Source organism: Microtus ochrogaster, chromosome 10, assembly GCF_000317375.1.
Source record: "Microtus ochrogaster isolate Prairie Vole_2 chromosome 10, MicOch1.0, whole genome shotgun sequence".
NCBI classification, from domain to species: Eukaryota; Metazoa; Chordata; class Mammalia; order Rodentia; family Cricetidae; genus Microtus; species Microtus ochrogaster.
Window position 1 is genome coordinate 5,210,961 of NC_022016.1, and position 15,981 is coordinate 5,226,941.

Below are 15,981 nucleotides of genomic sequence, written 5' to 3' on the forward strand. Positions count from 1 at the left end.
ATCTATCTATCTATCTATCTATCTATCTATCTCTACTATCTTCAGTTAGTTTTATATAGAGTCTTCATTTTGGGGAAAATCTAAGGACTGTATGACAGACAATTAAATTGAAAAACTAATCTGTTCTTTTTCCCATCCAGGGTCATAGAGAACGAGGAAATATGTATTCTTTGATACCAGCAGTAGGCCACAGGAGTTGATTGTTGGCTGGCAGCTTCTGCCTTGCAATCCCCTGTTCTACATCTTGTGTCTAGAAATCTGGACAAACCAGTATACCCCTCAAGCTCTTAGACTGTCCCTTCTGATATGAGAGTATAAGGTAGAGTGCCTAGGAGAGAGAGTTTGGAATTAGATCTGGGACTTGAACCCGCCTATGAACTAGCCATTCAAGGTTGAATATGTCATTTCGAGGCATGACTTTACAACTTGTGTTCTAAGCACTTTGAAGAAACTTAAAGAAGTGTGAACAGTTAATGGTTGGTATTGGTCACAGGTAACACATCTCAGTGAGGTTTTTTAAGCCAGTTAGAGTCTCGGAAGGACTAATTATCCTAAGCAACTCCTGTTGAATTCTTTTAGTGCAAAAAAGTATAAAACTCACTTTTCCTAACCTCTCTCTGTGTAGATTTGTCCACAGAGAAAATATTAATGTGCAGGTCCTTCATTTTATATTTTATAGGATTGGAAACCAAGACCCAAGAGGTGACATAATCTGCCTTGGTGTCACACATTGAGGTAGTTAGTTTTTAGCAAAGTTGATGCTGGCCCTTTAATTCTGATAGTGTCAATTCTCATACAATGCAGTGTTTGGCTTAAGTAGGTGGAACAATTCCACATTTCTTTCTTGTCCTTGCCAAAAGTAATTAGTCTACCAGAAACTTCCACAGAGTAAGCATAGAGGGCTCTTTCCATCAATGTCATACCTTGGAAAACTATCTCTAGTACAGATAACAGAAAGAATAAATATTTTTGTCGGGAGAAAAAAATGGAGGCTAAGGTCAAAGGGAATCACGTAATGGGTTGAGTCAGAAGAAAAAAAGTCCCCCCTTCCATCCCAAACAGTCTTTATACAGAATTTGTATAAAAGCCAATTTATGTAATATGGAAAATTTAAAAGCAGCAATCTCTCTCTGTCTCTCTCACACACATACACATATGCATGTGTACTATTTGTGGTAGGGTTCCATACTCAAATTACTGAGAGATAAAAGTGAGTTGAAGTGGTATGTGGACTTGAGGTGATGTGTTTTCCTTTTATTCCTCAGTGATTCAGGATATATTCAGTTGAGAAATCCCAGTACAACCCAGTATTAGTCTCCAACAATTTTATTTGTGATTATCAAGAGAGGCAAATAGGAGGGGCTGGAGAGGTGTCAGTAGTTAAGGGTGCTTACTGGCCTTTGAGGGTACCTGAGTGCCTGCCATTCACTCCCTTTCACCCATATGGTAGCTCTCAACCTTCTCCATTTTCTGAGAGACCCAGCGCTTTTCTCTGACCTCTGTGGGCACACATGTGTTACACATGTGTTCATACAGCAAAGCATACACATAAAATAAAAATAAATACCTTTAAAAACCAGGCAAACAGGAAAGTTAATCAGTACCTGAGTCTGGCACTTGTCATATACAAGGGTCTATAAAGAAATGTTTCATTGTAAAATGGAACAAACAAATAAAACAGAACAAGTGGTACATTAGAACTTTGAGCTAACAGTGATGCTTTTCGGAGTAAAGTGGCGCAGGAACCACTCTCTCTATCACAGAGACTCTGTGGGTATCCTCTCCTCAGCACTCAGGTGGAGGGCTTTCCTTGAAAGGGCAGCCTGAGTGGTCCTTGGCATCCACAGGTCTCAGTACATATGACTACACAGATTGCCTTCCTCTCATACTTGCAAATTGAAAGAATACCGTTGAGAGTGAAAGAAAACTTGGCAATTCCTAGGTCTTAGAGCTCACCAAGAGCAGTGGCAGTTAAACTTTAACCAGCAAGAGAATCACCTGGAGAGACCCTACATATGGGATTTCTGATTCAGGAATCTGGCCAGGGCCTGAGAACCTGGCCTTTCTGGGTTCCCAAGCGAGGCTGATGTACTTGATCTGGGGCAGCATGCTAGGAGCTAAGACACTGCCTAAGAGCAGGAGGTCTGAAACTCCATGACATAGTATAATCACTTCATGAGATGCTTACAAGTCCTAATCTTCAGGCCTTACTATTAACTAATACCCAAGAGGAAGGTGGGAGAGGGAAAAGGTTAGAAGGAGGCCATTTAAAAGTATTTCATGATTTTGAAATGAGCAACCTAATTTAAGAACCATGATTTAAGCACAAACCTCCCTCTTATAGAATTGAGGCATTTAAAGACTAAAAAAAGTGACTCATACAAGATCCCAGAGTGAGTTAGTGACTTAGCAGAGAATAGAATACGGGGTGCTTTTTCTTCTGTTTCATTTCCACCACTCCGCATTTATCAAATCCATGTCAGCTCTCAAAGGCTCATAAATCAAAGCAAAAAATGAAAACCATGTTTAAACTGAGGCTTCGAGACATCTATTCTTGCTTTCTGCTATTGTTTTATAAAGAAATCTTAAGTAGCTACAAATTTACAGAATTTTACCAGCCCAGACAAGTGAGGAGATGGACAAGACAGGATTATGGAATATTTTCATGGAAAGACGATGTACTTAAGTTTTAAGTATATTCTCAAACACAAACCAAGTGTTCCCACTGAGTCCTTAAACAGATGGTCTTCATCTCCCATTCAGTGTGGGGCAACATTTGGCCTGAGACGTGTGCATTCATCGCGGGCATTTAAAGGGAAGTGCTGGTAAAGTGTTTGAAAGTGGTCTGTCTCTTAAAACGATTAAAAGTTTCCTTCCAGTATTTGGATTCCATTAATGATTGGTTTAGTAAATATTTTTGAATACATAGAGTAGAGATAGTGTCTTATATCATCTTAGAACTGAATAAAGAGCCAAACAAAACTTGCAGAAACCACGGAATTCGGTATTTTCATCAGACAGAAGAAAAAGGAGTGCTCAAGAAGGGAAGCCAATTTACCTCATATTAGTGAGTGGGCTGACTGGGGCTAAATATGAAGCATCTGCATCCTGGGCTATTGTTCTTTCCATTATTCCGAACGTTCCTACCAGCATTTCTTGTACATAGGAAGTATTATATAAAGTTTGTTGTTTGACTGCACAGACTCTTTATGCTCAAATTAGTCAGTTAAGTCTCCACCATGATTTAATGCCTAAAATAGAAGTTAGACAAATCTTTGACAGAACACAAGTTGGATAGACTGATTTGGGATTACATTCCAATCTCCCATCTCACCACTCACATCTGAAAGCCTTCTTTTTCCTCCTATGCAAGTTGACAATGACTGTAGGATTGTGATTATAGAATGGGCGACATGAATGAGTGACACTTTATTATAGACTTCTGTCTGGTAGACAGAATGCTATTTATGGTTTGAATCTTAAATATCATCTAACAGTTCCTATATCAAAGGTTTAGCTCCCATTGAAGCAGAGTGCAGAGGTGGGGGCGTTTGAGAGGTGATTGGATCATGAAGGCTTTGATAACATAAAGGAATTAATATATTCATGGATTCATAAACTTATTGAGCTCTGGAGAATGGATGCTATGATGAAAGTGAAGCCTTCTCTTTGCTTTCAAGATGACATAAACATCTCTGCTCTACTTTATGCTCTCTGTTGTGGTGTTCTGTTCTGCCTCTAGCAATGGTTAGTAGGAACATGTCCAAGTGATAATACTCCAAAGTTCTGAAACCAGAGACAACATAACCTTCCCCTTGATTTGCCTCAGTTCCTTCCTTCCTTCCTTCCTTCCTTCCTTCCTTCCTTCCTTCCTTCCTTCCTTCCTTCCTTCCTTCCTTCCTTCCTTCCTTCCTTCCTTCCTTCCTTCCTTCCTTTCTTTTGGTCATAACAACAGATAAGTTACACACACACACACCACCACCACCACCACCACCCCAACCACTATTGACCTCATCACAAGGTATATTTATTATAAGACATATATCTCAAGAATGAAAAGAAAATGCTAGAAAAGTGCTTAAAAAGTAAGTATTGATGACAAATATTGTGAGCATCTCCTTTTCATCTACAAAAGCAGTTATGGACCCTACAGTTGTAAAATACTCGACGATCAAAGAAGTTAGGAACTCTTTTCTACCTCAGGAAATAAAACAATCAGAAGGATGGTATCTAGAGGTATTCAAAGTCTAGACATATTTTATGTGGCTGCCTAGGTGTGTACCCAAATTCCAGTGAAGTTGTTACTACATTACCATTTTTGTCCACTGGAGAAGCAATCAGAATGTGCAAATCTACTTCAATTTTATATAAAAAGAAATCATTAGCAAAGTTCAGCTCTTTCCTTTTCATTAGTAACAAAAGACTTTTTCATTGACATTCACATCCAACTTCCGTGTTTGCTGTTGGAAATACTAAATTTTGAAGAGATAAGTGAATTTCACAGAGAAGAGATATCTCTACTCCTGACACCTTTATTATTCATGGCCCTTCCCATTGTACCAATTCTGCCATATTAAAACAAATTCCTCACTCAACACTGGGGTACAATCTCTAGAAGTAAGTCTGACTGAGGTGAACTTTCTCCTTCTAGTCCAGGATTTTCTGACTTTCCCCACATCTCTCCACAGCCCATCAATTATATCAGCTCATGCTAGGAGAAGGCACTCACATGTCCACGAATCTTCTGTTGAGGTGCAGTAATGAGGCTATGTCTTCCTGAAGAGGAGGGTCCCGGAGCACTTTATACTGTAGGGGTTTACACTCCATACAGAGTGGGCTGTCTGAAGTGGAAGTCAGCATGGCTGCATCAATCTCCAGGTGTTCATCAAGAGTATAGATCTGGATGCCGTATACCTCCTCACTCACTTCTTGGAGTCTGATGGTCAGTGGGATATCACAGAACACATTTTGAGGACCCAAAGAGATGTTCTTTCCACTGACAGTCAATAGTGTGATGTCATTTACAGCTCCACTCGAGTCCCAGTCAGTGGAGACAAAGGTCACCCAGATGGTCAGAGACTCGGGGACCAACGGGTACTGGAATTTCAGCTCAAGGTGGCAGCCTTGTGGCTCAGGACACGCTGGAGGGACTGTGTGTGGATTGACTGCTGAGTTTGGACTCCAGGTTCTGACACTGGATTTACACGGCTGTTCCACATCTGGATGACCTATGGAGAAAGAGATGCAAATGAGTTCTCGCTTCATTCTAGTTTCCACAGCTTCCCCTAGACCCCAGAAAAGATCTGTGTGATGAGAACTTAGAGATAAAAGAGTGGATCTCAGAGTCATGGATAATCTGCTGTATGTAGAGTTCTCAGCTCGTCCTTGACCCTACAAAACAGAACCCAGATGAGTCACTGAAGTCAAGTTCAAATGTCTGGAGACTGAGCTAAGAATGCTCAGCTTTCCTTCCTGAGCTTCCATTCAGAGGCTTTGATGCCTTGTATGGAAATAAAGAAGAGATTCTTTCTACGAAGACTTTGTCCTGTTAGCTTGTTTAATTCTTGAGCAGATTCATCTCTTAAACGAAACAATTAAGGTTCAATAATAGACAAAATAGAAACTACAATAACAGCATAAGCACTTCCACTCTGATTCTTAGAAGAAGAGGCTATGGCTGACAATGCAATTTGAAATTCTCTCTTCACCAACAGTCTTTCTCTCTCACTTAAGCAAATAGAACTCATCACCACACTGAGTTATGATTACTTTTCTCAGCTGCACAGAAGAGGGCCTCCAGGTCTAGATGTGACCTCAGGAGGGAAGAATTTAGAAGTTGCAGCAGATTGAGATCCATGGAGATGAAGCAGCCTTTCTCTGAGGAAAAGTAGCAAGAGCATATTTTTTTCTTCTTTCACTCCACTGTCCTTGAGTCAAAACAGACAGAACTCAGAGAATCTCAGTGGTATGGAATGACCTCATGTAGGGGAAGGGAGGACGAGAGATAAAATGGTTTCAAGTCTGACTTGGAGATCTGTCATTCACAGTTCAGTTTCCTGAGACTCTGTCTGAGAGTAAAGGCCTGTCTTGCTCTCCTCTTCTGATGGGTATTTTCTGGTGCTTCTATAAGTCTAAACAGGTTGGACCAACATCAGTGATACCAGTGGGACTCTAATCTTAATGATCCCTGCATTTAACAAGGACTGTATGATAGACTTTTGTTCAATTGATCTATCTCCTGATACTGGGGAAAATGACTGTCAATGGTAGGAAGCCACAGGAGAACAAAGATGACAAATATGTTTGGTTCATCATTCCTGTTTTCTTGTTTATCAGCAGAGGGACCAAATGCTTTCCAAAAGATAAGGTAAGTCTGATCAAAATTTTCAAATAAGTACAAGGAGTAGAAATTTTAGCAAAGTTTCTACTTGTCTTGTTATTAGAGACAGATGCTTATATATGAAAAAAAAGGACCACAAGGGTCAGAAATTAACACTTACTACCAAGAAGGACACCTCTTTCTAATAATACAAGGCTTCATACACCAACCAGACTCTATGTGTATGTACTGCATAAAACATATCACATGTCTTAGTGTTTTGTATCCTGGCAGCAAGTCTATAGGGCTGATTCTATTAAATACATTCTACAGAAGATAAAACTTAGCTTCAGATGGCTAAGTGATTGTCTTACAGTAATAGAACATTATCTGATATTGCTGGTCCAAGCCGTGTGACAGGCTTTGAAGCAATGATAGTTGAATTTAAATCTCAACTGTTCAACTTCAGTTGTGTTACCAACTTCATTGTTACCCACTTTTAAGGTAGTTGTAAAAAGGAAATGGAATGAGATCTTTAATAAATCTCAGAAATATATTAGTCATGAGAAGGAATGAGGAACTAGGAAAGAACATCTTTGAGAAAGCAATACAAGCACAGGCAATGGTGGAGAAAGAACGTGAGCTAGTAAGACTTACAGTTTCACAAAAAGAGTAGTAAGTGTTGACAACAGAGTAAACAGAATCCATATTAGGAAGTGTTTTGTGTATCACATTATAGGGCATGAACTGTACTCTGAGATAGATGAAGAACTCCTGTAAATTTTAGACAAGTGAATGACATAACATCTGTTGTTAAAATACACTGCTTAGAGAATAGATGCTATCTATTCATCAATTGTTCATTTGTCTATTCATCCATCTGTCCATCTATCCAGCTACCAATCCATCACCCATCAACCCATCCATCAACCTGTCCTTTGTCTGTCTATTCTTTCTCTTTCCAACCATCTACCCGTCCATCCACCTACCAATCAGCTATCCATCCATTCGTATGTCTATCCATGCATTGCAATAATAATTATAGAGTTCTGGGTATTTATAGTATATTAAGCTAGTCCCTGGGTAGTAAGTTTTCAGATGTTCTCTTGGTGTTCATGTAGCTTCTAGTCTGATGAGGCCAGTAAAGATATTGCAGAGAGTACACATCTATGGATCAGAAAAAAAGGGACCATCAGAGATCATGAGTTCAAGTCCCTAAAGAGTAACAAAAGGTGTCCTGATTAAGACTGATTGGTTGTGAGACACAAAGAAGGACTGAGAATAGGAAGCAAAAAGTGGAAGGAAGGAAGGAAGGAAGGAAGGAAGGAAGGAAGGAAGGGAGAGAGGGAGGAAGGAGATAAAAAAGTGACAAAAGAAAAAGGAAGAAATCCAAAGAGAGTTACAAAGATCTATTAGTTCCTTATGAACACAATATCCTTCTGCATATATAGTGACTACATGAGAAAACTCATTTTATACAAGCAGTCCACTATGAATAAGTCATATACAGAATAAGTCATGTACTAGGAATAAGACACACATATAGACATATATTTACACATATTTATGCTGACCCAAATTTACATTTATGAAAATCTATACAGGTATTCCTAGTATGTTTAAGTAATATGCCCTGCACTTTTGACATGAACATAGATACAGTGGCAAGATTTTCTTTAAAGCATGCTTTCGCACACCTGAAATATTCTAGGAAGAACAATAAAGACAGCACTCATACAAACAGGAAATAATGAAAAAAGGTGGTGCTATGTGCCCATCTCTCAAGGAAAGGCCAACACTTGGAATAAATTATTGCTTGCCTAAATGATTATAAGTGGGCTTTAAATCAGTCAGATTCACCCATCTAGTTTCTGTTTTATAAATGTAATGTAGTAAATACTTCAAGAACTATGTATCTATGAAACATAGGTTTTGCTTTAGAAATAAGAGTACAGCTGTTTTCTGTGAGCCGAGATGAGATTTTTTTCATTTGTTTTTGTTTCTGTTTTGTTTTCCTACTGTGGAGGAAAGGTAATTAATGCAGTGGATAGTCAATAGATTTCTTAAAAATGAAAATCCTTATAGTCTAATATGGAGTTAAAGAAGCTCACTATAGGTTGACTGTCCGTTGTGTGAGTAAGATACCGTGTTGGGAGTATTTTAAGAACTTCAAAGGCACAGGGTAGTTGGCAGCAGCAGGGTGAGGAACACCCCTTTTAATTCTGTCCCATAACTTTTCTCAACCCCACAGATTTATCTGGTATTGCTCATGAATTTGGGAGTTTTCTGTTAGTTTAGGAGGTCCCAAAACTTAAACACACAAAGATAAATAGGTTGAAAATGAGTTGGGAAATAAATTATAAAGTTTGACCCATTGAACAGTTTATTTCTTCAAGAATAGTAAAAGAGTCTGTGCCAAATGGATCACAAAGCACGTGATAGGATTCCGTAAGCACAGAGCTGTGTCTCCTCCTAGCAGGAACGCAGCAAATGCATATAGGAACTTCCAGGCAATGCTTGGGAGCGAGTAACTCGGACATCCAGGGGCTCCGCACTTGTGCTTGACTATGAACTGCACGCCACCCTCAAAGGGAGCCAGGACAAACCACGAACAGGCTTCGCTAACGGACACATTTGCTTTGCATGAAGGAGTGTGTTGGTGTCTAGAAACAAGATGATTTCAGCTGAGGACGAGCCCTGCAGACTCTACCCCTCAGTTATCTCACAACGCTGATTTTCTCCCTTCTCACTGCCTCGGACCCTGAGCATCTCCGCAGGTTTCACCTGTGATCACCTCGGTACTGACCGCGGAGAAAAGCCGTTCCCTTCTCTCCACAACCTTCGTCCTTTAACACATTTACCGCTGAGCAGGTAGAGCGTTCTCTATAACCTGCGCGCACACCTATTTCGCCTAGTTTTTCTAATTGTAAAGCTTCTGTTGGAGATATTTTTAAGTGACTCTTGGTGAACATGTATCTAATGTGGTATACAAACCAAGCATCTCTTGACAGTAAATCTTGCAAATTTTACTTTAAAATAATTCTTCTGTATATGTATAATGATATTTATTAAAGGCATAAGGAAAATTTCAAATTCATAATTGTCTGATTTTATATAAAGGAGTAAATATTAACTGATTGTTTGGTATTACAAGATGTACAGTATCTTCAATAGCTTTGCAGAGTTGGTCAATATTTTTATTTTAAAATCAGCACCATTGAGAATACTGTTTTGCTCAAAATATATGCTGACTGGCAGAAGTATGTTTAGGACCATTTCAGAAATTGCTGAAAATTCTGTCTTAAGCCGGAGCAAAACTCAGTTAATTTTTAAATGAAATTCAAATTAGCAACCCAAATATTATAGAAGAATAATTCAAACATTGTAACACAGTACAATCCTGATATATAAACTTGATGCATGCAGAGACATCACAATAGGGAAATATTAGTGTCTGTGTTGACTGTTTTATATATGAACAAAACACTTCGAATCAAGAATATAAACACCTCACTTCATAATGTCCAATAATCGTGGATCTGAAGCATTTTAAGGCAACACCCACTAGCACTAATGGTGCAAGGACAAGGATGTACAAAGTGCAGGTGTATTTAGTGATGTTGCACAATGCAACACGGCTTTATCTTTCCAGAGATACCTCGGATTCGTTACACGTTCGCAAGTTAATTTTTGGCGGTTAAAAGTTCTGATGTGCAACTCTTCTATGGAGTTCCAACCTAGAGTTCATGAAGTGGTGATCTACTCTGACCTAAGAGCATCACATCTTTTCCCTCTTAACAAAGAGGCCATTCTTACGTGGGCACTACCCACCTCAACAGTTCAGTACCTGTTTCCCTCACCACGCTGCTCATGCTGGGAATCCACATAAATGCACACTGCATTATTAGGAGCTTTTGCTTGGGTGGTTTACGTTTACTTGTACACCATTGCATATTTATGAATGGAGGCATTGTACAGGTACAAAATGTATATGTAGTGTGCATTTCTTTATCTGTCAGAGGATTAATAGCATTTCATGCTCTGTAGCCCTGAAAAGCTCCAATGTATTCCCAGGAGAGAATGGGAAAGGAATAGCAAATGATGTCATAATAATTACAACTACCCCCATGGCACGTACACAGGAAGGTGGGAACATGTTATGCAAGTCTGCAAAGTGTTCGCAGGTACCAGAGATATGTAGACTTGTCTGAGTGGGTACCATTTAAGTGGGAAAATTATGTCTACAAATCAGGAAGAACTTTCTAAAAGGTTAGGGAGTGCCACAGTGAAGAAGATCATTGAGGGGGCTGGAGAGATGGCTCAGTGGTTAAGAGCATTGCCTGCTCTCCCAAAGGTCCTGAGTTCAATTCCCAGCAACCACATGGTGGCTCACAACCATCTGGAATGAGGTCTGGTGCCCTCTTGTGGACATGCACACAGACAGAATATTGTATACATAATAAATAAATAAATAGTAAAAAAAAAAAGCCAGGCGGTGGTGGCGCACGCCTTTAATCCCAGCACTCGGGAGGTAGAGGCAGGCGGATCTCTGTGAGTTCGAGGCCAGCCTGGTCTACCAAGGGAGTTCCAGGACAGGCTCCAAAGCTACAGAGAAACCCTGTCTTGAAAAAAAAAAAAAAAAAGAAAGAAAGAAAAAGAAGATCATTGAATAAATTCTTTCCCTGATGGACTGGAGTCTGCTGACCTCAAGGGTCCCTTACAGGTCTGGTAGTCTGTGACTCTGTGAGGATGAACTGCGGGCTTCTCCCAGATATCACTCTTGCTTTATATTCCAGAAAGTTTTATTTAGCGTCCCCACATTCAAATCTCATCTTTATTTTAAGCTCTTTAGAAAAAAAGTCTAGGACCATCATTTTCAACTTCACTTTCCACTCTGATCTTTTTCCTTTCCTTTAGTCTATCTTTAGCATCCTTTCCAACCCTCTTTCTAAACATATAGATGGTAGAGAAGGAATTCTCATGGATGCTCCGCTAGGTATAGGTTCTGCTCCCTCTGATGAACTGATGTCATGTTGTCGCACCCAATGATGGTGGACACCAGCTGACTTGCACTGGAGTTTTGTGGAACTGGCAGGGGCCAGGGCCAATGTGTGAATGTTTCAGGGCAGGGAAAGGGAAATGTGATATGAGAAGGAAGTCATGGGTTCTCTGCCAATCTGGATTCAGGGCTAAGTGCCAAAGTGCCAAAGTCAGGGTTTGACTGAAGTTGTTCTCTGTTTCTATAGGACACGGGAGTTGTTTTCTGTGCATATACAACACAAAGATGCTCTGTGGAGGCCCAGTCATTGTCCTCTTGGGACGCCTGAGAATGCCCTCTGTCCATGGCAAGATCTGGCCGTGGGTGGAGAGTAGAGCAGAGGTAACTAACAAAAGTTTACATGGGGAAAAAGAGTCGTGACACATACAAGAAAGACCCATCTGGCCTTTGTAATACCTGAAGAAGGGTCAAAGATGATTGATGCTTTGAAGTCACTCAACAGCTCTAATGTGACCTGTCTGTGCCAGCAAGCCACTGGAGTCTGTAAGTTATATGAACACATGAATGTATCATGTGGCTTTGATTCTTATATAATATTTTTGTGACTTCATTTCATCATACGTAACACAAGAATAGCATACTTAGAATAGTATATATGCTAAAAATACTTGTTAAATTAACGAATAGTGTTAAAGACTGATAAAAAGGAATAAAATTTCATGTACAGGAGGTTATCTTCTGTATGCCAGGTTTGTCAATAAACTCCAACTTACCTTCTGCTTCCCGAGGACTCCAGTGCCCTGATGGTCCACAGGGCATCGGGGAAGAGGCATTGAAAGCATACTGCACCAGGATTCTCCCTTCTAGGCAAAGGTCACATGCTGATCCCACTTCTCTAGGAGGCCAATGAAAGAGGGGAAAGACACCGACTTAGGAACAATTGAGTGAGCAACTGATGGAACTGGGGCAAAGGCAATGGGGCAGAGGACACAGCCTGTGTTTACTCCCTAACACACTAAGACTAAGAAAATGACATAAATGAAATCCCTCCTATTGCCCAGGATGTTTTGGCAGCTGTCCTGATGATGCATACATTCCTCTGATATCAAGAAGCACAAAACCAATTAGCCAGAAGATCACTACCTGCAGTCATTAATTGCATATGGCATAAAAACCTCCACTGAGTATTTTTTGTGTAGTTGTAGGAGCATCTTTTTCCTCATTTTGTCCTCAGAAATAACCCCTTTGAAAATATTTTCCAGGTACCAAATATTTTCAAGGCATCAGTCTGCATCCCAAGCATTAAACATGAAGAAGGTGTGGTTCCTTCACCAGAAAATGAGTGGGCTAGATGAGATGATGCCTAAGAAACCTTCCAGCCCTCACAGTCTGGGGATGAGTGAGTCACTCACAATTTAATCGTCAAAAGCAGTTTCTTTACTATGCCATCTAACTCATTTTAACAGCTTTCCAGGGGGTGAGCCAATCTCTCAATGGGACCATTCCAAAAAGTGGAGTATTATGGTGGCTTCTCCAACTGTCTGGAGTATCTGGATTCAATCTCTCTCTGGCTACAACTTACTCTAGATTCCTACTGGCTCTCCAAATTTGGCATCTATGGGAGGTGGTTATGGAGAAGACAGAGGAATGAATTTTTTATATTCTCATGGACCTAAAAATCTGCAAATCTGAGTGGCATCTGCTGATATTTCTGGCAACAGAATCTCTAGATGATGTTGAGTAACATCCCAACCAACTCACTGCTTCTCAAAATACAGATCCCTCTATATCCTTTTCAGTCAGTCCCCAAATATGCATCATTTGGCTCCTTGCAAGGTTAGAAGGACAGAGCCAAAGCTCAAGTTGTAGGATTTCCCCTAACAAGGAAACTCCATAATTCTGGGGTTATAGTCTAGAAAGTATGTGTGTGAACCTTATAGTTGGCCGGTTTTCCCAGGCAGGGGTCAGGAAATCACCACAAACCCCATTCTGTGCACGCCATTCTTCCACTTAATCATTTGAGTGATTCCAATACTTAACGACCCTAACTTCCTGGCCTTGTCTCTTTCACACCGAGTCACATTATCCCGCGTTTGGGGGTTTTACCTGGCTGGTGTTTCTTATCCTTCAAGGTTCACCTTGAATAGCTTTTCCTCGATGAATATATTATGAGGCTCTTGAGAGGCAGATCCATGCCCTAGGCTTCCTTTCTTATCTTAGCATTCAGCACATAACCCTAATGCTGGCTATCATATGCAGTCAAATGGATGGATGAGCAGATGCATGTGTGAATGAATATTGGTCACCTAGACACATACATCATGCTCATGGCTACATTAAGCCAGGCCTTCAATCTGCATTGTGTGCTTTCTCAGCACAGGGGTTGAAAAATGTTAAAACACCCATCAGTAAAAGGTTTGCAAGGACATTAACACTTGGTGAAAATAAGAAATTATATATCTGAAGGTTAGTGTAAATGGAATGGTGGGCAGTTATTATAAAATATGAAGTATCATGCACAACATACTTGCTATAAACTTAAGTAGAATAGACTTATTCAAGTTTAACCTATAGTGCTGTCTTAACACTATTCAGGTAGGCTTCCATAACAAAATATTGGCAGTAGTTTGTGAGCTGCTTTTGGGAAAGGAATTATCTTATTTATATCAATATACTTATCATAAGGGAACAAGGAAAGTAGAAAAAAGTAGAAAAGGCGGGCAATATGAGACTGGGGGATGCTTCAGCATTCAGCAGTCCCTTACAGTGTTAGCTTCCATGTGCAGCAACTTGGGGTAGCAGGACTGAAGCTAAAACAGTGACATCATGAATGCCCTGGGATGTGTTCAGAAGCTGTGCTGACCTAGACAGTTGCTGACTTTCTCCACTTCTTTAGGCATAATGTGAACTTCGTTGATCTCTTCTCGTGTGTCTGGTTCTCAAGAAGTCCTCTGATGAGTGAATCACTATCAGGCTGAGAGCGAATGTGATGGGTGGTGTCCTATACAGGCAGGGAACGCTTGTGCCTTCAAGGGACTCTGGTATTTGTTTCATTTTCGTTGACACCTGTACACACACACACACACACACACACGGGCACACACACACAAACACAACTATATACCTGCAGAATGCTAATGTTGAGAGAGTTTATCTTTCTTTTCTTTTATTTTCTTTATTCTTTTCTTTCTTCCTCCCTCCCTCCTCCTTCCCCCTCATTTTTTCATTTTCTTTTTTCTTTCTTCCTTTTTTCTTTCTTCCTTTTTTCTTTCTTCCTTCTTTCTTTCCTTCCTTCCTTCCTTCCTTCCTTCCTTCCTTCATTTCTTTCTTTCTTTTTATGCCCCCTCTTTTTTTTTTTGTGCTGAGACAGGCTTTCTTTGTTAAAACAGTCTTGGCTATCCTGGAACTCTGAAGATCAGGCTGGCCTCAAACTTACAGACATCCATTTGCCTCTGCCTCCCAAGAGCTGGGATTTAAAGCATGTGCCACCAGTGCCTAGAGAGTTCATCTTTCTTATACAGTTTATCTATGTAAAAGCTCAAAGATGTAGATATGTTTGTGTTATTGAACAAGGAGCCCAGTATCCACATGCAGTCATTTAAATTTAAACTAAGCAGTACAAAATACATTTTAAAAACTTTTGAACATTGGTGATATTAGTCACAGTTTCAAGTACGACATGGTCACTATCTTGGTGAATATGACTGCTTGGAAAATGGCTGCTGACTTGGTGAATGTTGATATTTTGAATGGTGTTTCAATAAACTATCCTAGATTAAAAAGAATTAGTTTCCTTTCTTTGCAGCTAGAGTGGTACTAGTATGTATAACCTTTGTGGGAAGAAATTGTTCATTATTTTATGTATTAGATGTGCAGAAGAAAATCTGCCTAAGCAAGGCTAAGTCTCTTCAATCTACAGATCAGAAAAAAAAGTTAAAGGAGCAGAAAGAGTGGGTGCATCTGTAGGGTCTTTAGACCCTGGGCTCCTAGTTTCTAGTCCAGTGTGCTTTACAGGTTATATAGCCAATTGTCCGGACAATTGAAACCACCCTGTCAACACGTTTACAAGATAGATAAAAAGAAAGGAGTTAGAAAGACCAGGGGTGGCCTTGAATTATTTTTTCAGTTGCCCCTGCATGAGGACTCTGTTGTGGGGGAATCTGAATATGTTTTTTTAAGGGAAACCCTTATATTCTCTTAGACCACAGATGTGAGAACAACAGGAGGCCATGAACAGGGCCAAGGGCAAGATGCTGGCATTGATGGATGGTGTGGAAAATACCCAGGTTTTTCAAGGGAAGGGGATTTTCAAGTAGCTAAATAGTTCTGGAACCACACAAAAGGTAGAAGCTAACATTTCCCGAGTGTGCAGTATGTGTGCTTGGTACATCACGGATATCATTTGCTGACTTTCCTGCATCACACAGGTAATGTGGGCAAGTTGGCATCTTTTTATGGAGGAGGACTCCAAGGACCACAGAGTTGAGAGATCTTGCCCAAAGTCTCAACTACTGGTAGCAATGAAGCTAAGGGTGGCTGGCAGTGGTGTGTGTGTCAGAGAGGTACCATATATCAAAGCTTCTATGCCTCATACTAATCAATTTGTATAACCGTAAACTTTTTGCTTATGGGGGAATGACACACGAAGAATATAGTGCCACTT

At 40.1% G+C, this 15,981-nt stretch overlaps 1 protein-coding gene across 1 annotated transcript in view; it reads right to left on the reverse strand.

The window, feature by feature from the left end:
- The window catches only part of Pappa (pappalysin 1), a gene marked incomplete at its 5' end in the record, with an annotated part of 238,799 nt that overhangs the window by 159,074 nt on the left and 63,744 nt on the right, over positions 1 to 15,981 (reverse strand). The window contains 2 exons of the mRNA XM_005352645.2: positions 4,730 to 5,228; positions 12,092 to 12,213. Of these exons, the coding sequence (XP_005352702.1) occupies positions 4,730 to 5,228; positions 12,092 to 12,213 (621 nt within the window). The remainder of the gene's footprint in view (positions 1 to 4,729; positions 5,229 to 12,091; positions 12,214 to 15,981) is intronic.